This window comes from Stegostoma tigrinum, chromosome 4, assembly GCF_030684315.1.
Source record: "Stegostoma tigrinum isolate sSteTig4 chromosome 4, sSteTig4.hap1, whole genome shotgun sequence".
Lineage (NCBI taxonomy): Eukaryota > Metazoa > Chordata > Chondrichthyes > Orectolobiformes > Stegostomatidae > Stegostoma > Stegostoma tigrinum.
Genome location: NC_081357.1, coordinates 17,158,002 through 17,185,749, shown reverse-complemented (window position 1 = coordinate 17,185,749; position 27,748 = coordinate 17,158,002). Strand labels below are relative to the sequence as shown.

General features: G+C 43.1%; 1 protein-coding gene across 2 annotated transcripts in view; it reads right to left on the bottom strand.

The window, feature by feature from the left end:
* Window positions 1-27,748, bottom strand: part of slc4a1ap (solute carrier family 4 member 1 adaptor protein) — a 132,446-nt gene that overhangs the window by 25,617 nt on the left and 79,081 nt on the right. For both annotated transcript variants that reach the window (XM_059645183.1, XM_059645182.1), the window contains exon 11: window positions 13,088-13,295. In XM_059645183.1, coding sequence (XP_059501166.1) covers window positions 13,088-13,295 — 208 coding nt within the window. The remainder of the gene's footprint in view (window positions 1-13,087; window positions 13,296-27,748) is intronic.

The window sequence follows — 27,748 nt, the reverse complement described above, 5'->3', positions numbered from 1 at the left end:
TGTTAATACACTAGAAATTAATGTAGTTTGGCAAACACAGGGTTAATGGGTAAATGGGATTTGATAATGAGTTAGCATAAGGATTTTTGGATGAACTAAAGTTACAAAAGGTGCAAACAAAGACATACATGGGTGATCGTAGGAGAGCACGGAACATGTACCTACAGCTAACAAAGGTGCAGAGGTAGAATAGGAAGCTTTGGAGATACAGAGGAAAACTGCTGGAAGTTTGGTTCTTCGGGAACTTGGAGACAGATTAATATAGTTGGATGACAACTGGCAGCAAACACAGTTCAAACAGTCATTGGCAGCAGGTCCATCATTCTGGGCAGAATTCAGCTGCTGGCATCAAACTCAAATTGTCAATGGCCAAACTCAAAAGACCACCAGGCAGTTGAATGTCGATGTTAGTTTAACCAGCTTAGTATTTGTTCAAGTTGTTCATCTTGCACTGAGCAGGTCAATTCCCAAGAAATACCAATGTGAAAGGAAAAACAGCATTTTTATCCTACATGAGAAGACAGTGCTGTTTAACCAGCAAGTGAATCTGACTCGTAGAGGTGTTGCCATGGAGAATGCACCAGTTGGATGATGACAGACAGTTAAATTTAAACCAGACAGGACAACAGTGACTGGTCAAGGCATTGCCCTGAAAAAAGCACAAACTGTATACATGCTGGAGGGCTGTTGTGGTGCAGTGTCAGAGTCATCACCTCTGAGCCAGGAGGCCCTGGTTCAAGTTCCACCTGCTCCACTGGTGTGTGCTAACATCTCAGCAGGCTGATTATAAAACAGGCCTGTGTACACGCTGGAGGACTCTTGTGGCATGGTGGTGGCGACCCCACCTCTGAGCCAGGATGCCCAGGTTCAAGTGTCACCAGCTCCAAAGGTGTGTAAGAACATACTCTTTCTGTCAGCAAAGAACAGGACAATGCGTATTAATATGTAGCTTCTATCATACACAGGTGTATCACACTGCCAGCCTGACTTACAATTTTAAAATAGTTATCAATGCAATTTTTAGAAAAAAAAATCAGTATCATTTGGCAAATGCTGTCCCCAAATGTGAATCACATGTAGTGTTGGAATCTCCGTTTTATACACGGCCATTTGTACATCAATTCAACCTACCTGATGCAGCTCCATACCCCCAAATATCAAGTGATCTGCTTCGAAAGCGTCAATAGCTTGGGGTGTGGGATGAAGTACTTAGGCTATTCCACCCTATCCTGATGTGAAAAAGTGCTTCCTTGGGTCACTTTTGAATATCTAGCTCTAATTGTAATTCATGACACTTTGTTCTTAATTCTCTTACTATGTGAAACAAGTTTCTTTGTGTGACCAAATCCACTCTTGCATTTTAAACAGCTCCACTAGATGACCCCTCAAACTTCTTTATTCAAAGGAATACAGCCCAGATATAGACAACAAAAACAGAAATTGCTGAAGAAATTCAGAAGGTTTTATAGCATTGTTGTCAGAAAGCAGCATTACTGTTTCAAACTGGAAGTTCTGAAGAAGCATCACTGGACTTGAAACATCTCTGCTTCCTCTCCACAGATGCTGCCAGAATTGCTGTATTTCTCCTGCAATTTCTGTTTTTGTTTCAGCATCTTCAGTTCTTCATCTTATTTTACCATATGTACACAATCATCTTCATAATATAATGATCAAAACTTTCGTATTATTCTGGAGAATCTGCAATATACGCCTTTCAAGGCCAACAGATTTCGAAGCAGAAAGCCAAGAAGTTCCAAAGGTATCACATCAAAACAAAACAGCCAATACAGATGGGGGTCGACCCATCGTCTCAGCCCGCTCCTGCCCCACCGAACTCATCTCCACCTATCTGGACTCCATTTTCTCCCCTTTGGTTCAGGAACTCCCTACCTACGTCCATGACACCACCCACGCCCTCCACCTCCTCCAGGACTTCCAATTCCCTGGCCCCCAACATCTCATCTTCACCATGGACGTCCAGTCCCTATACACCTGCATTCTGCATGCAGATGGCCTCAAGGCCCTCCGCTTCTTCCTGTCCCGCAGGCCCGACCAGTCCCCCTCCACCGACACCCTCATCCGCCTAGCCGAACTCGTCCTCACCCTCAACAACTTCTCTTTTGACTCCTCCCACTTCCTACAGACTAAGGGGGTGGCCATGGGCACCTGAATGGGCCCCAGCTATGCCTGCCTCTTTTGTAGGTTACGTGGAACAGTCCCCCTTCCGCACCTACACAGGCCCCAAACCCCGCCTCTTCCTCCAGTACATTGATGACTGTATCGGCGCCGCCTCTTGCTCCCCAGAGGAGCTCGAACAGTTCATCCACTTCACCAACACCTTCCACCCCAACCTTCAGTTCACCTGGGCTATCTCCAGCACATCCCTCACCTTCCTGGACCTCTCAGTCTCCACCTCAGGCAACCAGCTTGTAACTGATGTCCATTTCAAGCCCGCCGACTCCCACAGCTACCTAGAATACACCTCCTCCCACCCACCCTCCTGCAAAAATTCCATCCCCTATTCCCAATTCCTCCGCCTCCGCCGCATCTGCTCCCATGATAAGACATTCCACTCCCGCACATCCCAGATGTCCAAGTTCTTCAAGGGCCGCAACTTTCCCCCCACAGTGATCGAGAACGCCCTTGACCGCGTCTCCCGCATTTCCCGCAACACATCCCTCACACCCCGCCCCCGCCACAACCGCCCAAAGAGGATCTCCCTTGTTCTCACACACCACCCCACCAACCTCCGGATACAACGCGTCATCCTCCGACACTTTCGCCATCTACAATCCGACCCCACCACCCAAGACATTTTTCCATCCCCACCCCTGTCTGCTTTCCGGAGAGACCACTCTCTCCATGACTCCCTTGTTCGCCCCACACTGCCCTCTAACCCCACCACACCTGGCACCTTCCCCTGCAACCGCAGGAAATGCTACACTTGCCCCCACACCTCCTCCCTCACCCCTATCCCAGGCCCCAAGATGACATTCCACATTAAGCAGAGGTTCACCTGCACATCTGCCAATGTGGTATACTGCATCCACTGTACCCGGTGTGGCTTCCTCTACATTGGGGAAACCAAGCGGAGGCTTGGAGACCGCTTTGCAGAACACCTGCAGTGCCACAATGATGCCACCCGAAGGTTGCAGGAACAGCAACTCATATTCCGCCTGGGAACCCTGCAGCCTAATGGTATCAATGTGGACTTCACCAGTTTCAAAATCTCCCCTTCCCCTACTGCATCCCTAAACCAGCCCAGTTCGTTCCCTCCCCCCACTGCACCACACAACCAGCCCAGCTCTTCCCCTCCACCCACTGCATCCCAAAACCAGTCCAACCTGTCCCTGTCTCCCTAACACCCATCCCTTCCTCCCACCCCAAGCCGCACCTCCATCTCCTACCTACTAACCTCATCCCACCTCCTTGACCTGTCCGTCTTCCCTGGACTGACCTATCCCCTCCCTACCTCCCCACCTGTACTCTCTCCACCTATCTTCTTTTCTCTCCATCTTCGGTCCGCCTCTCCCTCTCTCCCTATTTGTTCCAGCTCCCTCTCCCCATCCCCCTCTCTGATGAAGGGTCTAGGCCCGAAACGTCAGCTTTTGTGCTCCTGAGATGCTGCTTGGCCTGCTGTGTTCATCCAGCCTCACATTTTATTATCTTGGATTCTCCAGCATCTGCAGTTCCTATTATCTCTAATACAGATGGGGGTGTTTGACAGAGCTTTTACCTCAGATTGACGCTTGTCATTTCATATGAAGGCTGACAAACTGGCTGTGCAATTTCTTGATTTTCACTCAGATTTCATACATTTACAGAACTTTCATTTCCACTTTTTGTAATTTTTTAAGAAAACTCAAACCAGTTACTCATGCTGCACAAGTAATATCTAGATTGAAACTTAATTTTTGTCAGCAATTTAAGATCTTGCAGACCAACGACAGACATTGTGCTCGGCTGACATGTTAAGAAGAATGAAAACATGAATAATTGTGGAAGAAACTGACACTTGAATTTAATATTACATTCCTGGAGATCTTATCTTTGCACTGATCATTTCGTATTGAGAATGAATGGTATATTGGAATTCCATTTGGGACAGAAAACTGTTAATCCTATCAACCATATCATACAAAAGGTAGGAGGGTTATTTTTGTGACTGGAAGCCTGTAGCAAGTGGTGTACCACAGGGACTGGTGATGGGACACTTGCTGTTTATTATGTGCGTTAAAGACTTGGAAGTGAATACACAAGGTATAATTAGTAAGCTTGCAGATGAAAGAAAAAATTGGTGGTGGTGGTGTTGATAGTGAGAAGGATGGCCTCAGGCTACAGTCTGACATTGATGAGCTCGTAAATTGGGCAAAGCAATGGAATTTAATCCTGGTAAGTGTCAGGTGATGCATTTTTGGAGGTCGAATGAGGGAAGGATATCTACCAGGTTCCTAGGGGTAACAAAGGGACTCTGGTGTACTAGTTCACAGATCTCTGATGGTGTCAGCACAGATAGACAGGGTAGTGAAGAAGGTATGGGGATACTTGCCCATTGATTGAGGTGTAGAATATGGGAGCAAGGAAGTCTTGTTGCAACTTTACAAAGCGTTGGTTAGGTTACAGGTGGAATACTGCATGCAGTTTGAGTCGCCATACTATCAGAATGACATGCTTGCACTGGAGAGGGTACTAAGGAGATTCATGATTTTGAGTTAGATGAAAAGTCGTAGTTATCAGAGGAGACTGAACAGGCTGGGTGTTTTTTCCTTGGAGCAGAAAGCTGAGAGGGAGGGGGAATCGCAGAGACTGCAAGAACTGCAGGTGCTGGAGTCAGAGACAACACAGTGTGGAACTAGAGGAACACAGCACAACATCAGCAGAGCGGGAAAGTTGACATTTTGCATTGGGACCCAACTGAGGCATACTTTCTAAACTTCTGTACTTCCGTTTCTTCTTACCTCTGCAGCTGAAGGTCATTTCATCCATTTGCTTGTGAACTAAATATACATGCTTATTTAGTGTAACTTGGCATAAAGGTAGCTATAACCCAAGGAAAAACAGATTATTTTTCGGTAAAAATGTCAATCTGGATCCCGTATTTTTTTAAAAGCACCACAGCATTGAAATTTAAGGCAAATTGATTTTTTAAAAAATGTCATTGGCTGATTTAGTTTGGAATGTTTTTGATTATTTTAGAATGTTGTGGATTGCATCAACTGATATTGATAATATCAACTGATGTGATGAAACTTTTCAGAATAGTCAAAAACTTAGCAAGAGTTTTTACAGCATGTTGTTAGAAGTGGATTCTCTGACAAAGAAGTTCTTAAGAATAACATTTGCTTTTTCAGCTTTGTAATTATAGAGCATCATACTGGTATATGGAACAGCCTAAAGGAAGAGTTGCACCATAGCTGGTGTTCTGGTGGGATGAGCTCATATTTCAGATTGAAGCAGGAAGGTGTCTGATCCAGAAATCGCACAATACCTAAAAGATACAGGACAGAATTCATTCTGCTAGGTATTCGGTGCCTCTGGATCCCTTGTGACAATGCTCCCATTTTGCAAGCTTCTGGCAGAAGGGCTGAATTCAGCTCCATAGCACCATGCTCAACCTTCAACAGAATTATGACTCAAAATGCAAATCAAAAGTTATCAATATGGAAATTTCATTCAAATAGCTAGGGATGGAAATGCAAATCCAATCACTGCAATGGGACTATCAGAGCTATATAAAAACCCACCCAGGCAGTAAGTTTAAAATATAATTGTTTCCTCTGAATGTTCCTTGTTTGCAAGGCTCGCGTGAAATCTTCCTATTAGTTTGAAGTCAGGTTCTCCTTGCATTGTTTAATCAATGTTATCACTAGGTATATTTATCACTACAAATTGCTCTCAACAATTGTGGCACACCTGTAACCACTTCAGCCACTTTCATATAGCTTGAATTGATCTCCCCAGTCACAGTATGGATTTGTGAAAGATAGCTAGAATTTACATTTATATAAAGCACCTAAAGACAGCTGCAGGGTACAACAAATCACTTACTAGTCAGTGAATTACTTTTTAAGTTTTGTCACTGTTGTTATGGGACTGTTAATTTGTGCGTGGTTGAATTCCACTTTCAACAAATGAGACGAAAGGCAACTTCTGTGGTCTTGCTATTCTGGCAAAGAATGTTGACCAGGATAATGGGAGGAGCAGGGAAGGATCAAATTGAGATGTATTATTGGGCATTTTCCCCCCAAAATTTTAAAGGGATATTGTACTGTTAATTACATTATAGCGAAAAATCTGGTAAATACACCAGTTTAATTTAATAGTAAACAAATTATGGCAGCAGTGCACCAAACTAATGCCCTTCCCAAACAATACCAAAGCAATCAATAAATCAGAGAAACTTCCAAATATCTGTTTTTAAGAGACTAAGAATCCACGTTCCAATACTTGACACCCAGATGGGGGAGAAAATTGAACGGAGATTTAAAATAGGAGTTTCATACTAAAATGGAAGTTGGGAGGGGGAACTGGAAGAAATTGTTTTGAGCCATGGGTCTTATATTGAAGATAACAGTCTAAAGAGCATGGGTAAAGGAAGAAAATTTACTTCTTTGTGTGTTAAGCTGATCTGGAATGCATCACTTATGGGGCTACAGGGAAAGATCACAAGCATGGGACTGACTAGATAACTCTTTTAGATTGATAGGCAGCATGTCATAACGGGATGAACAGCTTCTATCTGTGCTCGATTCTCAGAACTGCCCTCCCGTGGATATCCCATTGCATTTACACTACCATTTGCTAATGGCAATGGGTCATCTGACCACAACTGTGAAATGCCGTATCTCCAAAGCTGTTTCAAATAGGAAAAATAAAAGGTTAAGTAATTCAGAAAGAAGTTCCTATGATTTTGCTTTGCTAGTTTTTTATTAGCATTGTTAATAGCCAATAGTAAGTAAGGTGTGTGTTGTAACACAATGAAGTAAAAATACTGGAATTTCTGAAGACTTGAAACGTTAACTTAGTTTCTCTCTCCACAGATGCTACTTGACCTGCTGAATTTCTCCAGAACAATTTTTATTTCAGATTTCCAGCCCTGTAATATTTTGCTTCTATTAGACATACTGAAAGTTCAGTCAAAACTTTTTCTCAGTTGGTGGGAAGTGGAAATTTAGAAACAGCATTTTATTTTTTATGCCCCCTTTTCTCAGATCCATCACCACCTTTTATGCCCCCTCCTTTCTCAATGAAATCCATTATACGTATGTACAAACTTAGTCAACAACTGTGCCCTAATGACGAGATTTAAAACAGAAATAATAAAAACTGTCACTTGGAATTGCATCAAATCACCAAGTGCTCACAAGTGTCGATGCTGAGGTCAGGGTCTCTGAATATACCAGAGGTTTGATGATTTGCTGAGCACAGGGGGGAACAACAAGCAGCTGCAGAAAGGAAATGTAACTTCAATCTGAACTTGTTTGCCAAGAGTGGCCAGATAAAGTCAAACAGAGGAGCGGTAGAGGAGGGAAAGGAATGTTGGACTAGATTGAGGAAGGAGAGGAAAAGGAGTGCTGGACTCATCTGAGGTGCAAGTGGAAATGAGTTGCTGTGTATGCTAAGAGGGTTGGGTGAGCACAGCTAAAGGGGAGTCCCTGCAGCAGTGCAGTGTCCATAACTGGAGCTGGGGTGGAGTGGGAAACTGTTGAGGGAGCATGATCTGGTCACTGAGGAAGGGTCACTCAACCTGAGATGTCAAATCTGATTTCTCTCCAGTGATGCTGCCAGACCTGCTGAACTTTTCCAGCAATTTGTTTATTTATCTCTGATTTTTGACATCTGCGGTCCTTTTGGCTTTTATGATCTAGTCAGTCTGTTGTTCTACCAATCTGCTTGCTTAAAAGAAGAAAAAGCACAAATCTTTAACAGTGAAGGATTATAATGTAATGTATGAAGTTAACTGCGGCCAATGGTGTGCTACAGGGATTGGTGCTGGGTCAAACTGCTTTTCACCATTTATATAAATGATTTGGATGTGGATATAGGAGGGATGATCAGTAAGTTTGCAAATAACATCAAAATTAGAGGTCTAGTGCACAGTGAAGAAGGTTACCTCAGAATACAACGGGACCTTGATCAAATGGGCCAATGGGCCAAGGAGTGGCAGACAGTTTTATTTAGCTAAGTGTGAGGTGCTACATTTTGGAAAGGCAAATCAGGGCTGGGCTTATACACTTAAGTGTGAGGTCCTGAGGAGTGTTACTGAACAGAGATCTTGGAGTGCAGGTTCACAGTTCCTCGAAAGTGGAGTGGCAGGTAGACAGGATAGTGAAGAAGGTGTTTGGTACACTTGCCTTTATTGGTCAGTGCATTGAGTATTGGAGTTGGGAGATGATGTTGCAGCTGTACAGGACATTGGTTAGGTCACTTTTGGAATACTGTGTCTCCCCACTATAGGGAGGAATGTTGTGAAACTTGAAAGTGTTCAGAAAAGATTTACATGGATATTGCCAGGGCTGCAGGGTTTGAGCTATAGGGAGAGGCTGAATAGCTCGGGGCTATTTTTCCTGGAGCATCAGAAGCTGAGGTGTGACCTTGTAGAAGTTTATAAAATCATGAGGGGCATAGATATGGTAAATAGACAAGGTCTTTTTCCGAGAATGGCAGAGTCAAAAGCTAGAGGGCATAGGTTTAAGCTGAGGCAGGAAAGATTTAAAAGGGACCTAAGGGGCAACTTTTTCACACAGAGGGCGGTGTATGTGTGTGGAATGAGGTGCCAGAGGAAGTGGCGGAGGCTGGTATAATTACAATATTTAGAAGTCATATGGATGGGAATATAGATAGGTAGGGTTTAGAGGGATATCGGCCAAATGCTAGCAAAAGGGGCTTGATGTATCTAGGATATCTGGCCCAACTTGTTCATGCCAACCAAAGGGTCTGTTTCTGTGCTGTGCATCTCTACCACCTTGTAACTTGAATCCATGTTCTTTATCAAATAAAAGAAGTCTAAATGTCCTATCATAGCAGACACAAATTAATATTCTACAAGCACATAATGAACTTTGAGGACTCAGCAACTCGATTCACACAAATCACAATTTTTGTTTATGCATAGGTAAAGATACCAAGCAATATGGAACTAAGGCAGGAAGATCTGAATGGCAGAACAGGCTGAAGATCTGAACGTCATACTGCTGTTTTTGTATTTTGCTCCAATGCTAGTGAAGAAATGTGTCTGCCTATGGCTCAAAATATAAAGCTGGTGTAACCATTTGTTATCACGACAGAGGCTGGTAATCAGGGTCATTTCCAAGTTGCCAACTTTTCTGAACTGTTTACACAACATTTACTTGTGTTTGGGGTGATTTGCGCGCATTCCAGGAGGAGGATATTACTAAAAGAAAAACCAGAACCAGTCCTGTCCCCTTTTACACTGTTGAAATCATGCTGACTGTAATTGAGGTCAGGCTCCTTGAAGCAGAACACATTCTTTCAAACCTGAACTACTGAAAAACAATGGGTATGGAGAGTGAAGACAACCAAGAAGGAATGATGATTGAGGTCATGCCAAGAAAATTGTGTGCCACCAAGAATAAAAAGAAACAAGTGGTGGAACAACTGGGCTGACCCAAAAGAACTGGAGTTTAAGAATTGAGGTTAAGGTGATACACGATTACTAATGGGAACACGCTAGCTGGAGCATAGCATGTGGTGCAAAGATTCTGTTTTACAAGCTCAATTCTCACTGGTATAGAACAGAACTTTCATTCTCAAAAACTCCTGCTAGCATTTATATAGCACCTTTAAGGCACTTCAGAAGAGTGATGAAACAAACTCATAACACAGAGTAATTTCATAACAGTAAAGCATTTCACCACTGAAATTTTTCAGGGACAGTCAGCCACTTCAGAAACTTGCCCCATGTGCCTTAATGATAAAAACCTTGCATCAGGCTGAGAGAATTAACATGCAAAAATTAAAAAATGTGCTGCAGTGGGTAGTGTCCCTATGCCTGGACCACGAGTCCTGCATTCAAGTCCCACCTACTCCAGAGATGCATAATAAATATCCCTGATCAGGTTGATGAATAACATAGGTTAAATTATAAAAATGGAAATGCCTGTATGGCAATTTCCAAGGTAATTGTTAACATACATATACCACTGAAGGTTAGGGCAGTAAACTAGGATGTGCAAGCTATCATGATATATTTTTAAAAAATCCGTGAACAAATACTTTTCAATGCAACACTGAGTCTACTGTAAAAAACAGAGCTTTAAGAATAATTGAATTGAATGATTTATTGTCACTTGCATTTTACAGTGAATAACATTGCAAAATACAGTGAAAAGCTTCAACAATCGCCACAATCCAGTGTCATTTTTGAATAGTCAAGAATAAAATCAAATAGATATCACTGAAATACGGTCTACCTTTGTTCCGCCATCTCCATTCTGAATTGGCTCACCAGCCACACCTGTACTTCCCCCTTTTATCTACGGCCTGCGTTGGGGGAGTGGCCACATGTTAGGCTCCATCTCTTTGCCATTGGTCCCACCTTCTTGACATGACACTAGGTCTCATGTTTACTGCACACACAGTCCGCAACTAGGAGTCCCTGGCTCTGCTCTGCCGTCTTGCCGATAACCAGGAGATCTGAGCTGCAGGCCTACCACAACCAGAAGCTGCCATCTAGTTGAGAACCAGGAGTCCGTGCTCTGGGCCTGCCATATTGCCATTGCTGCACCAACACTGGGAGTCCCTACTCTTGACCTATTGAAACCAGGACTCTTTGGCTCTACTGCCAGGCCAGGTCACTTGCTCGCAAAGAGTCCCACTCTGGCTGCCCTCCTCTGAAATGTCACCTTGCTGGTGCCGCCATCTTGAAAGGTCTGCTGCTGCCGCTGTCTCCATTCACCAGGGGGAGCTGCATCTGCCACCTCTGAACAATGGGATGCTGCTGCCATTCTGCACACAGGCCGCACTTGCTGCTGTCCCGATGCCACTGATTAACCCGCCACAAAAGTCTTTAAAGAAAAATGAATGAGAAAACGAAAGAGAAAAAGACAGAGTGGAAGTGAAATGCAAAAAAATGAAAGTAAGCAAACAGGTGAAGATGAGTTCCATGTCCAAGAGCCCACATGCAGCCCTGCCACTCCACCACTATTTTGAGAGGTTCAGGTATAATATAGAACACAGAATGTACAGGTGTAGAATTGTGATCACTTAGAAAAAGAACAAGCAAACTCTCCCTTTCCCCAAAAATAGCAGGCACACACATAAATATTAGCCAAGGAGAATAGTGTTCACAAGGGTACGCATTGAGGTCTCCTGTTACAGCCTCCATAGTGACATTTCTGAATTGATGTGCGATAAACATCTGATAGGAGTTAACAAAGGAGATAAGACAAAAGAGATAAGCTGAGGACTGTGCAAAATGATGTACAAGGGGTGATTACGTCCTGAGCAGCTATCCTTCTGTCCTTGGCCAGGTGGGATCGAACAAGTGATTGACATGGGGTACATTGCCAGGCCGTAGAATGAAGGTTTAAAAACATGTGTCTTGAAGAGGGAGAGTAGTCTTCTTCAAGTGAATTAAAAATGGAAACACCCTGGTTAGCATGAAATGACAGAGAACATTAAAGAAGAACAACTCCAGGTGTAGAAAATGACTTCATCCATCTGCTCATGCTCTGGGGCTGGTAAACTATTCTCTCCTATAATGGGTCATATACTTTTTCTGTCTACGTCTGATGCAAAGAATAATTAAGTGTTTGCCTCTTAATAAACTACACCAAAATTGCTTATGGATGCAACTCTTGGAGCAATGGAGCTTTCAAATTCAAATCTCAGAAAATGGTATTAGAAGTGGTATAGTGCACTGGTGAGGGTCTGTTAGCTCAAGTGGCTGGACAGTTGATTTGCAATGCAGAATGATGCCAATAGTGGGTTCAAGTCCCAGACTGGCACAGGTTACCATGAAGGACTCTCCTTCTCAACCTCTCCTCTTGGGTTAAGAATGATGACCCTCAGGTTAAACCACCACCATAGCTCTCTAATCAAGGACCAGTCCTAGGAAGACTATGGCTACTTTACTGGTTCAGGTCATGGCTGATGGAGAATTATGATTGCATTATCACTAGGCTTTCTGAAGATGCCCAGAAATTAAAGCATAATCTAAAAAAGTGCTGAGATAGATTGTTTAAAATACTCTCAACCTAACGTGTATATTGACACCACATCAGGTCAATGAGAAAAAAAACCAGGAAAAGGGACTACAAAATACCGCCAAAGATTTTATTTACTGATAACGCAATCATTCCCTTTCCAGCAAAATGGAATGAGTGGATGACACTTATATTTTCCCATTGAAGTCCATAAAATTAATTCCTGTCAGTTACACCAGTCTGGTTTTCAGAACTGACTGACAGGGGAGTTAAATGATCATTGTCATTCTAGCTATGATTCATGGTCTACCATATTTAAACTTAAAATTAGGATTGAATATATTTTTCAGTGCTAGGGAAATTGGTTGGATTGAGTTTGACAGCACTGATACAAAATTAACTTAACATGATTAAGCAATCAGTCACTTCAACAGAATTGCCAATTCTTTCCATGAAGTGTTTCAAGAAAAAGAACATAGTGAAGAAAAGGAGGATGCTGGATTTTTCCTCAAGCATTTTGATTATTTATTAAAATGTTTCAGAGTACAGGTGTAGCTGCAGATTTTCCGAGCTCTGGTATTTTTCTCCTCCATGCTGTGAGTTTTACTGAGAAATGGTACCAGCAGCTCCAACCTTACTGTTTATCATGTGAATGTCAAAGATGAGTACCATGAAACTACTCAAGCACTGGCATCATCAAAGCCGCTCATTATGGTGTTCATAATTGATGATCACTCACAGTGGGAAGGCAGATCAGGAGCATAAATTTGGCCAACTGTATCTGCCTTTCTCTGACACAAACATATGATGGCCTTCTGCAGATCTTCTGCTGCCTGAACTGAGAATAATAAAGGAGACTTGGATGGCTCCCTTCTGCTGGTCCTTGCTGCTAGGAGTTAAGAATTTATGCATTAACTCACCACTATCGTGGCTGGGATTTTCCGTTAAATCAGTAGGGTGAGACAAGCCTGGTTCTTGCTCTATTTCTTGTCCTTGGGTCAGAGCAGCAGGTTTGTTCTTGTGTGCTTCTTCCTCCTCCTCCTCCTCCTCCTCTTCTTCTTCAACTACTTGGCTTTCCTTCATGTTAAAACAACTACTAGGTGGCTCAGGTCGTTTAGGTGGCAATCTCTGTGTGGAAATCAATGAGATAAACAAAGATTTGTTTTTAAATGCCATCATATGTTTGGAAGGCTTTTCTTTCAACAATAGAATAATTTGTCATTAAGGCCAACAATATATAATTTAGAACAAAATAATGTTGTCAAATGCCTATTCAGCAGCTGATTAACTCATCAAAATAGCTTTTTTATTTCTTCACAGGATTTGGGTGTCACTGGCAAGGCCAGTTTTTATTACCTAACTCGAGTTCTCTGGGGAAGGAGGTGGCCCTCTTCTTGGATGGTTGCAATCCTTCAGGCACAGGGGCACCCACAGTACTGTTAAGGAGTTCCAGCATTTTGACTGAGATGGTGAAGGAGCAGCAATGCTGCGCCGAGTCAGAATGATGTGTAGCTTATGGGGTATTTACAAGTGCTGGCACACCCATGCACCTCCTGCTCTGTCCTTCTAAGTGGTAGAGGATATAGGTTTGGAATGTGCTGTCAGATGAACCTGGATGAGTTACTGCACTACATCTTGTCAATGGTAGACACTATTGATACAATGCCTCAGAAAGAGAATGAATATTATGTCTTATACATCACCCAGTCATATCACTCGTGCCTTTCTCCAGTAGCTTATTATACAACTTCATTATTCTTTAGGAGAGCAAGTTTGGGTTGACCTTATTACTTTATCCCAACTTTCTGTCTCCTCCTATTTTTAATTTTAAACCAGTAACATGCATTAGAAAAAGCCTGAAGGCATTTCACAGAAACTTTAGAAATTGAATAGAATGAAAATAGATGCTGAATCAATGGAGTAAATGTTAGATCACCAAAGGTATGGCCAAACAGGTGGATTTTAATAATTAGAATTGTACAGCATGGAAACAGATCCTTCTTCGGTCCCTGTCAACCAGGTCTCCCAAAATAAACTAGTCCCATTTGCCTGTGTTTGGCTCAAATCCGTCTAAATCTTTCCTATTCGTGTAGCTATCCAAATGTCTTTAAAATGCTGTAACTGCACCTGCATCTACCACTTTCTCCAGCAGTTCATTCCATATCTGCACCACCGTGTGGAAAAAGTTGCTCCACAGGTCCATTTCAAATCTTTTCCCTCTCATTTTAAACCCAAGTCCTCTAGTTTTAGAAATAAAACCAGAAACTGCTGGAAAAGCTCAGCAGGTTTGGCAGCATCTGTGAAGAGAAATCAGAGTTAACATTTACTCCTTACTCCCTCCCCCTGCCTATCTTCTGCATGTACCTGATTTTCCAGCTACCATCCGTTTTACGGAAGGATCACCAGACCCAAAACATTAACTCTGATTTCTCTTCACAGATGCTGCCAGGCCTGTTGACCTTTTCCATCAATTTCTGCTTTTGTTTCTGATTTACAGCATCTGCAGTTCTTTCAGTTTTTATTGCCTCTAGTTTCAGAATGTCCTTCTCAAGGAAAAAGACGTTTGCTATTCACTTTATCTATGTCCCTCATGAATTTATAAATTTCTATAAGGACACGCCTCAACCTCCTAAGCTCCAGAAAAAAGAAGTCCCAGTGTATTCAGCCTCTCCTTATAACTTAAACCCTCCAGTTCGGTAACATCTTTGAAAATCTTTTCTGCACCCCTCCTAGTTTAATATCATCTTTCCTATAGTAGGGTAACCAGAACCGCACACAATACTCCAAAAGCAGTCTCACTAATGTTCTGTGCAGCCGCAGCACGACATCCCAAATCCTATATTCAATGCTCTGACCAATGAAGACAAGTGTGCCAAATGCCTTCTTCACCATTCTGTCTACCTGTGACGCGAGAGTGAAGGAACTATATATCTGAACCCCTAAGTTTCTCTGTTCAACAACACTCCCCAGGGACCTACAATTGAGTGTGTAAATTGTTAAAAGAAAATGAGCAGGTGATTATTTAGAAGGATTGGAACAGAAAATTCCATTGCATGGTAAGGACCATTTTTCCAGTCATGGGAGGAAATCCAATTAGAAGGATTCAAACAAGAAGTTGTAGGAGAAATACACATTGAGATTGGGTGGTGACATTCAGGTCTACTGAAAAGGAAATTGAGGAATTGAACAATTAGGAAATGAACTTTGAAAAATTTTATTTAATTCTGAAGCGATTAAGGTTAAAGTCTCTAAGCTTCTCCCATTTTATTTGGGGTTGCCACAATGCTGCTAGATTATCCCTATCTTTTCTTGTCAGTCACCCACTTCTTTTCTAATTCCCCTGGATTTTGGCCACCCAGATTTCCAACTGGTTTCAGATTTCTTTTTCCCTGGCTGACCCATCTCTATCACTTGCTTCAACACATGTCCTCTGTCTCTCTCTGTGAAACAGATAAGCACACTGGTTTAATCGTTTCTCAGATTTATTTAATACTTTCATGATCTTCACTGATCCCCAAAGCATTAGTTCCTGATCTTCCTTTTTCACTATTCTACATACCCATCTGAGCATACACTCCTCATTAATACAGTTATTGCTCCTCTCTTCTTGATGTGGCCCCACGCAAGGCCCATTGATTCTTCAGTGCTACTGATCAATCATGTTACAGCCTACCGCAGCCCTTCCAACTACTCCAACTAGAACTCATTTGATACTTCATTTCTATTGTCAGATTTAAAATTTCTGTTAATGCTAATCCCAGGTGCGTAAAGCATTCACATTCTTGCCATAACTTTTAGATCTTTGACCCTCTTGAGGTTGTGGGGGGGGGGGGGGGGGGGCGGGCACTGCAGCTCAGTGGTTAGCATTGCTGCCTGTGGAGTTGAGCTGCTCTCTCCATCTCTGTGTGGATTTTTCCGGCTACTCTGGTTTCCTCCCAATATCCAAAGATGTGCAGATTAGGTGAGTTGGCCATGCCAAATTGCCCATAGTGTCCAGTGATGTGCAGGCTAGTTGAATTAGCCACAGGTAATGCTTGGTTATAAAGATAGGGCAGGGTGTGGGTCTAGGTAGGATGCTCTTCAGAGGGTCGATGTGGGCTCTACGGGCTGAGTAGCATGCTTCCACACTGTAGGGATTCTATCACTCTCTCCTTTGTGTCAAAACCTCAAAGTCTCCTCTTGTCTGAGGAAAATGAGGAAGGTGGCGAACACATGTTGGAGCCCAACCAGAGGCAGCATAAATTAAAATTGAGCAATGGAAGCAACTTTGACGGACTGGGTACAGGTAGATGCTTTCCAATCAGCTGGTTTAGAGAGATATTATTACACACCTCTAGAGCAGGTGGGACTTGAACCTGGGATGCATAGTCTAGAGGTGGGGACACTACCACTGCACTGCTAGAGGTCCAGTGGTATCGCGAGCAAAAAAGGGCAAAGATGTCTGCGACCTTCAGAATGGTCAAATTGATGGCACTGTCTGAAGGAAATTGGAACAGAGCATATCTATTGCTACTGCAAGCATGTAGAATGAAGTGATACCACAACTTCCTAAAATTCATTTGATTTCCTTAGGGATTAGTCAAGAAATTGGCATTCATCTTTTTTATGTGCCACAAGTTTATATTTAAATATATATTAAGAATTTAAATACTTTGGGTATGACAGGAATGACCCTTGTTTCAGGTCTAGTTTCCTTCTTTAAGCCTAAACTAACCTTGAAATGTGATTATCTAAATGATTTACTCCCAGCACAGTTCTGATGGAAATGTCAATGCTCTATGCCTTATCAGGCAGTATCTGATGTAAAACCCAAGTGTGGAAACTAAAAAGGCTAAAAAGCACTGACTTCTAGTACCTGAGAGAGCCAAGTTAAAACTCCAGGTTTCAACAGAAATACACTTTTCCCCATGGCGGTCTGGTAGTTTTGGTGATGAAGACGCTTTGTTTTCTGGCCAGAAAAATCCCACATCATCGGGGACAAATATGTTCACTTGATTGGGACCCCATTTACCATCTTAAATATTCAGTCCCTACACCACCAACTGACCAGGACTGCAGAATGTGCCATCTACGAAATGCACTGCAGCAAGTTGCCAAGGCTTTCTCATTAACATTTCCAAAACCAGTGACCTTCATCACTAAGTAAATCAAAGGCAGTAGATTGACGGGAACACTGCCATCTCCAAGATGCACACCATCCTAACTTAGAAATACACTGCTTCTTAATTGTAACTTGGTCAAAATTCAGGAGCTCTCTGCCTAACAGTAGTGTGACAGTATTTTTATAGCACCTATTGCGGCAATTAGAAAAGGCAGCTCACTATCAACATCTTAAGATTGACCAGGATTGGGCAATAAACACAGGACTTGCCAGTATCACAAATATCCCATGAAAAATAGCAGCTAGCATTGGGGTGGGCATTCAGAGGCGATGTAATAGCATTACTGACTTAAATAGTAATCCCCAGGATAATGTTTTAGAGATATGGGTTTGAATCACACCATGGAAGATAATGCAATTGGAATCTAATTTAAAAAAAAAGTCTGGAATTAAAAGCTGTAGAACTGGATGAACACAGCAGGCCAAGCAGCATTATGATGCTGGTTGGCCTGCTGTGTTCATCCACTCTACACCTTGTTATCTCGGATTCTCCAACATCTGCAGTTTCTACTATCTCTGGAATTAAAAGCTGGTGGACATTGTAAATACCCAGCTGCCTCATTCAGGTCCTTTAGGGAAGGAAATCTGTTGTCCTTACTAGGTTCGGTCTACACGTGGCTGCAGACCAAGCCTCACAGGCCAATTAGTTCTAGTAGAAAGTGGCCTAGTCAGCATCGCTTATAGCCCATGAACAAATAGAAACAAAACTTATGGATCTGAAGTACACAATTAATGAAGCTATACAATTAATTAATAAACTATATTCTGCAATTGTAGCCACCAAAACAAGACACCAATCATGCATAGATGAAAAAAGCCACTACACAATTTAAAACATCAACTCAGATTCAGGCACTATGTATATTAAAGTGAAAGAAATGAATCCCTAGAGCACTTGACCAGAAACAGCAAGTGATAGCTCAAGTTAGATGAAGAACAATGCTCTCTTTTAATTTGTCTTGATAAGCCTTAACCCCAGCCTTATAATGGCACCCCTACTGTATCAGCATTACACTTCCATCTCTCATAGCTGCCACTTTCATCTCTAAATTAAGATTGCCAATTGGTGTCAAATCACTAGTAACTATGTTTCATGCACTCACTCACAGATCTGAACTTGGATAGGGTCATTTTATATGGGACCCTTAGAACCAGCAGAAATTTGGAAGTTTTAGTATGTCAGCCTGGGCCGGATTAAAACTCAGACACCATAAGCATAAGGTAATTAAGCAACACGGAACAAAATAGTCAGATATTTTACAGACATGTCAAGAAAAGTGGAAAGGTCTGATGCACTGTTAGAGGATAGACAGGACAATACCACAGGTTAAGATGGAAGAGATGACAGAAATAAGTATTTTGTTTCAATATTTACCAGGAAGATGGAAAAGATAACCATGACTTTGAATGATAAGCTGAATAATGAAATAAGACCATTTGAAATAAAGGTAGTGATGTATTGAAGAACCTAAACAAACTCAAAGGATAAAGAGATAATGGGAACTGCAGATGCTGGAGATTCCAAGATAATAAAATGTGAGGCTGGATGAACACAGCAGGCCAAGCAGCATCTCAGGAGCACAAAAGCTGACGTTTCGGGCCTAGACCCTTCATCAGAGAGACTCTGATGAAGGGTCTAGGCCCGAAACGTCAGCTTTTGTGCTCCTGAGATGCTGCTTGGCCTGCTGTGTTCATCCAGCCTCACATTTTATTATCAAAGGATAAAGACCCTGGTCTGGTTGGATTGTATCCACATATTTTAAAAGAATTTAGGGAACAGATGGCAGAGACATCAATACTCATATTTAGGATGGAATAAAGAAAATGTAATAGTTGCTATAGTCTTATCAGACCATAGGGCTGCTCTCGCATTAGAGAGAGATGACTGGTGGTGGTTTAATCTGAGGGGAGAGGTTGAGAAGGAGAATTATTTATGATGTGCCAAAAGACTAGCAGATGGCTAATGTAATTCCTATATTTAAGCAGAACAGGAAATGACCAGTCAGCTTAACATCAATGGTAGGAAATTAATGAATCCACACTAGAGGAGAGGATAGAAAAACATTTAGAAATTATCTAGATATTAATTGACTGCGCACATGATTTTCAAAAGAGAAAATTTTGCTTGATCAAGCTTATTGATTTTCTTTTGTCAAGGTAATGAACAGAATAGACAAGACAATGCCTTACAACAGATACAATTTATTTTGACTTTATAAACAACTTTCATAAGGTGGACCAGGGTAAAGAAGGTCAGAGAACATAGAGTGAGATCAAATGGCAGAAGGAACTGCTGGCTTTAAGATGGAAAGCCGAGAATGGGATTAAACAGTAATCAGTCAGAATGGCAGGAAATGGGAAATGTCACTTCACGGAATGTGTAATCTAATTCCAAAATTTGTTGTTTAACTCTGGTAGCTCTTGAACTGAATGGCTTGCTAGGCTATAGCAAAGGGCAGTCAATATTCAACCATATTGTTGTGGGTCTGGAGTTACATGTAGGCCACACCAGATAAAGATGCAATTTTCCTTCCTTAAAAGAACATTAGCGAACAAGATGAATTTTTACACTTGTAAATAGTTCCATACTTTGACCTCCATTAGCTTGGGCCTCTGCATTACTAGTCTAGTGACATTTCCACTACTCCACCATTATCGCCTCCTAAAGGACAACTGTTGTTTGCAATTTTCATCTAACAATTTGGACTTAGATATCAAAGAAACCATTGCTAAATCAAACCAGCCAACACTAAATTTGGGGGAATAATCACAATTGTTGGGCTGGGTTGCAACAAATTACAGAAAATATTAACACAACTGCAGAAAGGGTAAAATACTTAGTTTAATCTGGATAAATATGAGGGAGTGTATTTTGACAGCAAAAATAGGAAATCACTTATTAATTGCAAGCTACAAATCTGCTGGGGTAGAACACAGAACATAGAACAGTACAGCACAGTACAGGCCCTTCAGCCCTCAATGTTGTGCCGACCTGTCATACCGATCTCAAGCCCATCTAACCTACACTATTCCAAGTACGTCCATAGTAGAACATAGAACATTACAGCACAGTACAGGCCCTTCGGTACAGGGACAAAGAGATGTGGATTATGGATACATCAATCCCAAACTTGTACCACAAGTGAGGAAGGTCATAAAAGAATCAAATCAATCATTCGATTTTATCTCAGAGTCATGCAGCATAGAATCCGACCATTTGGTCCATAGCCTACTATGCCCTTGCAGGCCTCCAATTATGAAAATAACCACCAAGATCACCCCTTGCCTCCTATTCGCAAGACAAGTTTGGATCTAGTTGGTCAACTTGCTTTGGATCCCACAGTCTGTTACCTTCCATTTTGGACCTTGTCAAAGGTCTTAATGAAGTCCAACTGCATTACTTTCATTAATATACTTAGTCAGTTTTTCAAAAAAACTCAATTAAATTAATCAAAAAGGATTGCTATCTAACAAATTTCTCCCGAGGAGCTGAACTGAAAAGCTTGGAGTTATATTAAACCTGTGTTGAGCCATTGTTAAAGCATACTTACAATGTTGGTGCGTTGTGGTGGCTGTATTATCAAAAGGAGGTAAGAAGTACTGGAGAGGCTGCAGAGAGATTTATAAAAATGATACCAGAAATGCAAGCGTATAGATATTATTGGAAGATTGACACACTGGGTCCCTTTTCTCCTTAAAAAAAAGGAAGGCTAAGGAATAATAAAATGGTCTTTAAAACCATCAAAGCTTTTAATAGTTTACTACCGGTGCCACGAGATAGCGAGGCGAGGAACAGGGAGCGGGCGCAGCTGGTGTAGGAGGGAGGGCTTCAGATATGTAGATAATTGGGATGCCTTCTGGGGAAGGTGGGACCTGTACAAGAAAGACGGGTTGCATCTGAACTGGAAGGGGACCAATGTCTTGGGTGGAAGGTTTGCTCGAGTAGTTCGAGAGGGTTTAAACTAGTATGGCAGGGGGGTGGGAACCTGAGCTGTATACCGGAGGTGAGAGTTGATGCAGGTGAGGCAGTAGCAAGAGGTAGACCAGCTAGTGGGAAGGATTTTCCTGGGAAGGAACCAAGGGATCAGTTAAAGTGTGTTTGCTTTAACGCAAGGAGTATCAGGAATAAAAGTGATGAACTTAGAGCATGGATCAGTACCTGGTGCTATGATGTTGTGGCCATAACAGAGACATGGGTTTCTCAGGGGCAGGAATGGTTGCTGGATGTTCCAGGGTTTAGAACATTTAAAAAGAATAGGGAGGGGGTAAAAAGAGGAGGGGGTGTAGCACTACTAATCAGAGAGGGTATCACAGCTACAGAAGCTTCCATTGTCGAGGAAGATCTGCCTACCGAGTCAGTATGGGTGGAAATTAGGAACAGCAGGGAGTAGTCACCTTGTTAGGGGTTTACTACAGGCCCCCCAATAGCAGCAGGGAGATTGAAGAAAGCATAGGTCGGCAGATTTTGGAAAAGTGTCGACGTAATAGGGTTGTAATGGGTGGCTTTAACTTTCCCAAAATTGATTGGAACCTGCTTCGAGTAGAAGATTTGAATGGAGCTGTTTTTGTAAGGTGTGTTCAGGAGGGTTTCCTAACTCAGTACGTTGACAGGCCGACGAGGGGAGAGGCCATTCTAGACTTGGTGCTCGGAAACGAGCCGGGGCAGGTATCAGATCTTGTGGTGGGAGAGCATTTTGGTGATAGTGACCATAACTGCCTCACATTCTACATAGCTATGGAGAAGGAGAGGATTAGGCAAAATGGGAGGATATTTAATTGGGGAAGAGGAAACTATGATGCGATTAGTCATGAGTTAGGAAGCATGGACTGGGAGCAATTGTTCCATGATAAAGGCACTATAGACATGTGGAGACTGTTTAAGGAACAGTTGTTGCGAGTGATGAATAAATATGTCCCTCTGAGACAGGCAAGAAGGGGTAAGATAAAGGAACCTTGGATGACGAGAGCGGTGGAGCTTCTCGTCAAAAGGAAGAAGGTAGCTTACATAAGGTGGAGGAAGCCAGGGTCAAGCTCAGCTCTACAGGATTACAGGCAGGCGAGGAAGGAGCTCAAAAATGGTCTGAGGAGAGCCAGGAGGGGGCACGAGAAAGGCTTGGCAGAACGGATTAGGGAGAACACAAAGGCATTTTACACTTATGTGAGGAATAAGAGAATGGTCAAAGAAAGAGTAGGGCCGATCAGGGATAGCATAGGGAACTTGTGTGTGGAGTCTGAGGAGGTAGGGGAAGCCCTAAATGAGTTTTTTGCTTCTGTCTTTATGAAAGAAATGAACTTTGTAGTGAATGAAACCTTTGAAGAGCAGGTGTGCATGCTGGAATAGATAGAGATAGAGGAAGCTGATGTGCTGAAAATTTTGTCAAACATTAAGATTGACAAGTCGCCAGGCCCGGACCAGATTTGTCCTCGGCTGCTTTGGGAAATGAGAAATGCAATTGCTTCGCCACTTGCGAAGATCTTTGTATCCTCGCTCTCCACTGGAGTCGTACCTGAGGACTGGAGAGAGGCAAATGTAATTCCTCTCTTCAAGAAAGGAAATAGAGAAATCCCTGGCAATTACAGACCAGTAAGTCTCACGTCTGTCGTCTGCAAGGTGTTAGAAAGGATTCTGAGGGATAGGATTTATGACCATCTGGAAGAGCATGGCTTGATTAAATGCAGTTAACATGACTTTGTGAGGGGCAGGTCATGCCTCACAAACCTTATCGAGTTCTTTGAGGATGTGACGAGAAAAGTTGATACGGGTCGAGCTGTGGATGTGGCGTATATGGACTTCAGTAAGGCATTTGATAAGGCTCCCCATGGTAGGCTCATTCAGAAGGTCAGGAGGAATGGGATACAGGGGAACTTAGCTGCTTGGATACAGAATTGGCTGGCCAACAGAAGACAGCGAGTGGTAGTAGAAGGAAAATATTCCGCCTGGAAGTCAATGGTGAGTGGTGTTCCACAGGGCTCTGTCCTTGGGCCTCTACTGTTTGTAATTTTTATTAATGACTTGGATGAGGGGATTGAAGGATGGGTCAGCAAGTTTGCAGATGACACGAAGGTTGGAGGTGTCGTTGACAGTATAGAGGGCTGTTGTAGGCTGCAGCGGGACATTGATAGGATGCAGAGATGGGCTGAGAGGTGGCAGAAGGAGTTCAACCTGGATAAATGCGAGGTGATGCATTTTGGAAGGTCAAATTTGAAAGCTGAGTACAGGATTAAGGATAGGATTCTTGGCAGGGTGGAGGAACGGAGGGATCTTGATGTACAGATACATAGATCCCTTAAAATGGCCACCCAAGTGGACAGGGTTGTTAAGAAAGCATAAGGTGTTTTGGCTTTCATTAGCGGGGGATTGAGTATACGAGTCGTGAGATCTTGTTGCAGCTCTATAAAACTTTGGTTAGACCGCACTTGGAATACTGCGTCCAGTTCTGGTCGCCGTATTATAGGAAAGATGTGGATGCTTTGGAGAGGGTTCAGAGGAGGTTTACCAGGATGCTGCCTGGACTGGAGGGCTTATCTTATGAAGAGAGGTTGACTGAGCTCGGACTTTTTTCATTGGAGAAAAGGAGGAGGAGAGGGGACCTAATTGAGGTATACAAGATAATGAGAGGCATAGATAGAGTTGATAGCCAGAGACTATTTCCCAGGGCAGAAATGGCTAACATGAGGGGTCATAGTTTTAAGCTGGTTGGAGGAAAGTATAGAACATAGAACATAGAACAGTACAGCACAGAACAGGCCCTTCAGCCCACAATGTTGTGCCGACCATTGATCCTCATGTATGCACCCTCAAATTTCTGTGACCATATACATGTCCAGCAGTCTCTTAAATGACCCCAATGACCTTGCTTCCACAACTGCTGCTGGCAACGCATTCCATGCTCTCACAACTCTCTGCGTAAAGAACCTGCCTCTGACATCCCCTCGATACTTTCCACCAACCAGCTTAAAACTATGACCCCTCGTGCTAGCCATTTCTGCCCTGGGAAATAGTCTCTGGCTATCAACTCTATCTATGCCTCTCATTATCTTGTATACCTCAATTAGGTCCCCTCTCCTCCTCCTTTTCTCCAATGAAAAGAGACCGAGCTCAGTCAACCTCTCTTCATAAGATAAGCCCTCCAGTCCAGGCAGCATCCTGGTAAACCTCCTCTGAACCCTCTCCAAAGCATCCACATCTTTCCTATAATAGGGTGCCCAGAACTGGATGCAGTATTCCAAGTGCGGTCTAACCAAAGTTTTATAGAGCTGCAACAAGATCTCACGACTCTTAAACTCAATCCCCCTGTTAATGAAAGCCAAAACACCATATGCTTTCTTAACAACCCTGTCCACTTGGGTGGCCATTTTTAGGGATCTATGTATCTGCACACCAAGATCCCTCTGTTCCTCCACGCTGCCAAGAATCCTATCCTTAATCCTGTACTCAGCTTTCAAATTTGACCTTCCAAAATGCATCACCTCGCATTTATCCAGGTTGAACTCCATCTGCCACCTCTCAGCCCATCTCTGCATCCTGTCAATGTCCCGCTGCAGCCTACAACAGCCCTCTACACTGTCAACGACACCTCCGACCTTTGTGTCGTCTGCAAACTTGCTGACCCATCCTTCAATCCCCTCGTCCAAGTCATTAATAAAAATTACAAACAGTAGAGGCCCAAGGACAGAGCCCTGTGGAACACCACTCACCACTGACTTCCAGGCAGAATATTTTCCTTCTACTACCACTCGCTGTCTTCTGTTGGCCAGCCAATTCTGTATCCAAGCAGCTAAGTTCCCCTGTATCCCATTCCTCCTGACCTTCTGAATGAGCCTACCATGGAGAACCTTATCAAATGCCTTACTGAAGTCCATATACACCACATCCACAGCTCGACCCTCATCAACTTTTCTAGTCACATCCTCAAAAAACTCGATAAGGTTTGTAAGGCATGACCTACCCCTCACAAAGCCGTGTTGACTGTATTTGATCAAGCCATGCTCTTCCAGATGGTCATAAATCTTATCCCTCAGAATCCTTTCTAACACCTTGCAGACGACAGATGTGAGACGTACTGGTCTATAATTGCCGGGGATTTCCCTATTTCCTTTCTTGAAGAGAGGAATTACATTTGCCTCTCTCCAGTCCTCAGGTACGACTCCAGTGGAGAGCGAGGATGCAAAGATCTTCGCAAGTGGCGAAGCAATTGCATTTCTCGCTTCCCAAAGCAGCCGAGGACAAATCTGGTCCGGGCCTGGCGACTTGTCAATCTTAATGTTTGTAGAGGGGCTGTCAGAGGCGGGTTCTTTACACTGAGAGTTGTGAGAGCATGGAATGCGTTGCCAGCAGCAGTTGTGGAAGCAAGGTCACTGGGGACATTTAAGAGACTGCTGGACATGCATATGGTCACAGAAATTTGAGGGTGCATACATGACGATCAATGGTCGGCACAGCATCGTGGGCTGAAGGGCCTGTTCTGTGCTGTACTGTTCTATGTTCTAATGTAGTTTCAAAGAAACGCCTTTGAAATACCTTCAGAGAGGCCAGTATCCAGTCACCAAGAGTCCTTGACACCAATTCAGTTCCCTCACTGCCAGCTCTGAAATTTAACAGGATGCCTGAGGCTCCTGTTCTTATCTAAATAAAAACCAAAAGAATTGCGATGTTGCCAGACATGTTGAGTTTCTCCAGCAATTTTGCTCCTGTTCTTATCTGTCTACAAGGGCTCCCTGATTTGACCAGATTAACAGCCCCACCCAGAGAATTTATACCCTATGAGGTCCACCTCGCTGACCTCATTACAACCCTCCCCCTCTGAGTCTGAAGGCATAGGCTAGTTCTTCTCGTCTGTAGCTCGCCTGGGGCGATTCAACACAGGGTCAGGTTCCTACAACTCTGACTCTGATACAAGCAGTGTGTAATGCACAGTGTAATGCCTTTTGCACCCAAAGCACCTCGGACAAAACTCATCCTCTTCTTCAGGCAACAAATGCATCGAGGCAGCGACATTCGCCATGTCTGTGTCAGATCCCGAGGTCTTCAATGCTTGACAGACAGGGAGACCCATGGGTTCTGGAGCAGTCAGAAAGGCTGTCAAAGAGCCGGGCACATTTTGCTTTCACTACATTTGCAAGTTTGCAGCTTTCTGGTGATTCATATGCACGTTCAGGGCAGTTGCACCTACAGAAACCTTGTACGTCACTTGTCTTAACCTCACATCAACCATCCCTCTTCACCCGTGCTGGACATTCCTATGATTCACCCCCAAGCAAAAAACTTCATCCCTAAAGTAAACCGGCTCTCTTGCTTAGTGGATTCTTGTGTCCAACATTATTGGTATTCCTGATGCCTTTTTACTCTCCCCCCGACTCCTCGGTCCGGGAAGATCAGATTTAACCTGGTGTAGAGTCTTCTCCCCATTAGCAACTCTGCAGGAGCTATCCTGTAGTTGCATGAGGATTGGGCCTACAATCACACATGGACCGGGAGAGTTTTGTATGTAGTAACGCTTTAGGCTGTTTCTTTAAACTTGCCTTCAAAGTTAGGAACGTTTTTTCTGCCAGACCACTGGATGACGGATAGTGCAGAGATGTCCTTATATGGTGATTATCATTCGACTTTAGGAAATACTCGAATTCCCTGCTGGGTAAGCGATGACTCATTACCTGTGACCAACACTGCCAGGAGTCGGTGTACTGCAAAAGGCGCACACAGTTTTTCTCTCATTGTCCTTGACAAATTACACACATCCAGCCACTTTGACTGGAGGTCCACAATGACTAAGAACATGAAAGGACCCGCACAGTTGATGTGTAACTGAGTATAAGGTTTACCCAGCCATTTCCATGAATATGGTGGAGCAGCTGGCAGTAATTTTTGTCCTTGTTGGCACTCTGGGCACTGCCCCACCAATGTGGCTGTGTCTGCATCCAATCCTGGGAACCAGATATAATGTCTCACATCTTCATTTTGGAAACCCCTGGACGTCCACTGGGCTACCTATGAGTTTATACTACCCTGATGCTGTATGGATAGGCATCGCATATCATTACCAGATCTAGCTTGGGATCATTGTGTGCCAACAACTTAGAGGATGATAGCTGTTCCTTCACTTCCCTGAAAGTGATGGCTTAGCTACACGAGCATTTCCAAGGCCGACCCCTGTTTAAGAGTTGATGCAAAGGTGTCAGGATGGAGGCCAGGTTATGTATGAACTTTCTACAATAAATTCACCAGCCCAAGGAAATACCTGAGCTCTGGTACGGAGGTGGGAGCCTGGCTACCTTTGATAACTCTCACCTTATCTTCCGACAGGTGTAACCTGGTTTGCTGACTCTGCAGCTCAAGTAGGTCACTTGGGATGTCTAGAACATATATTTAAACCTAAGGCATATGCCTATCTGCAAAAACATCTAAGGATTATGTCCAAGT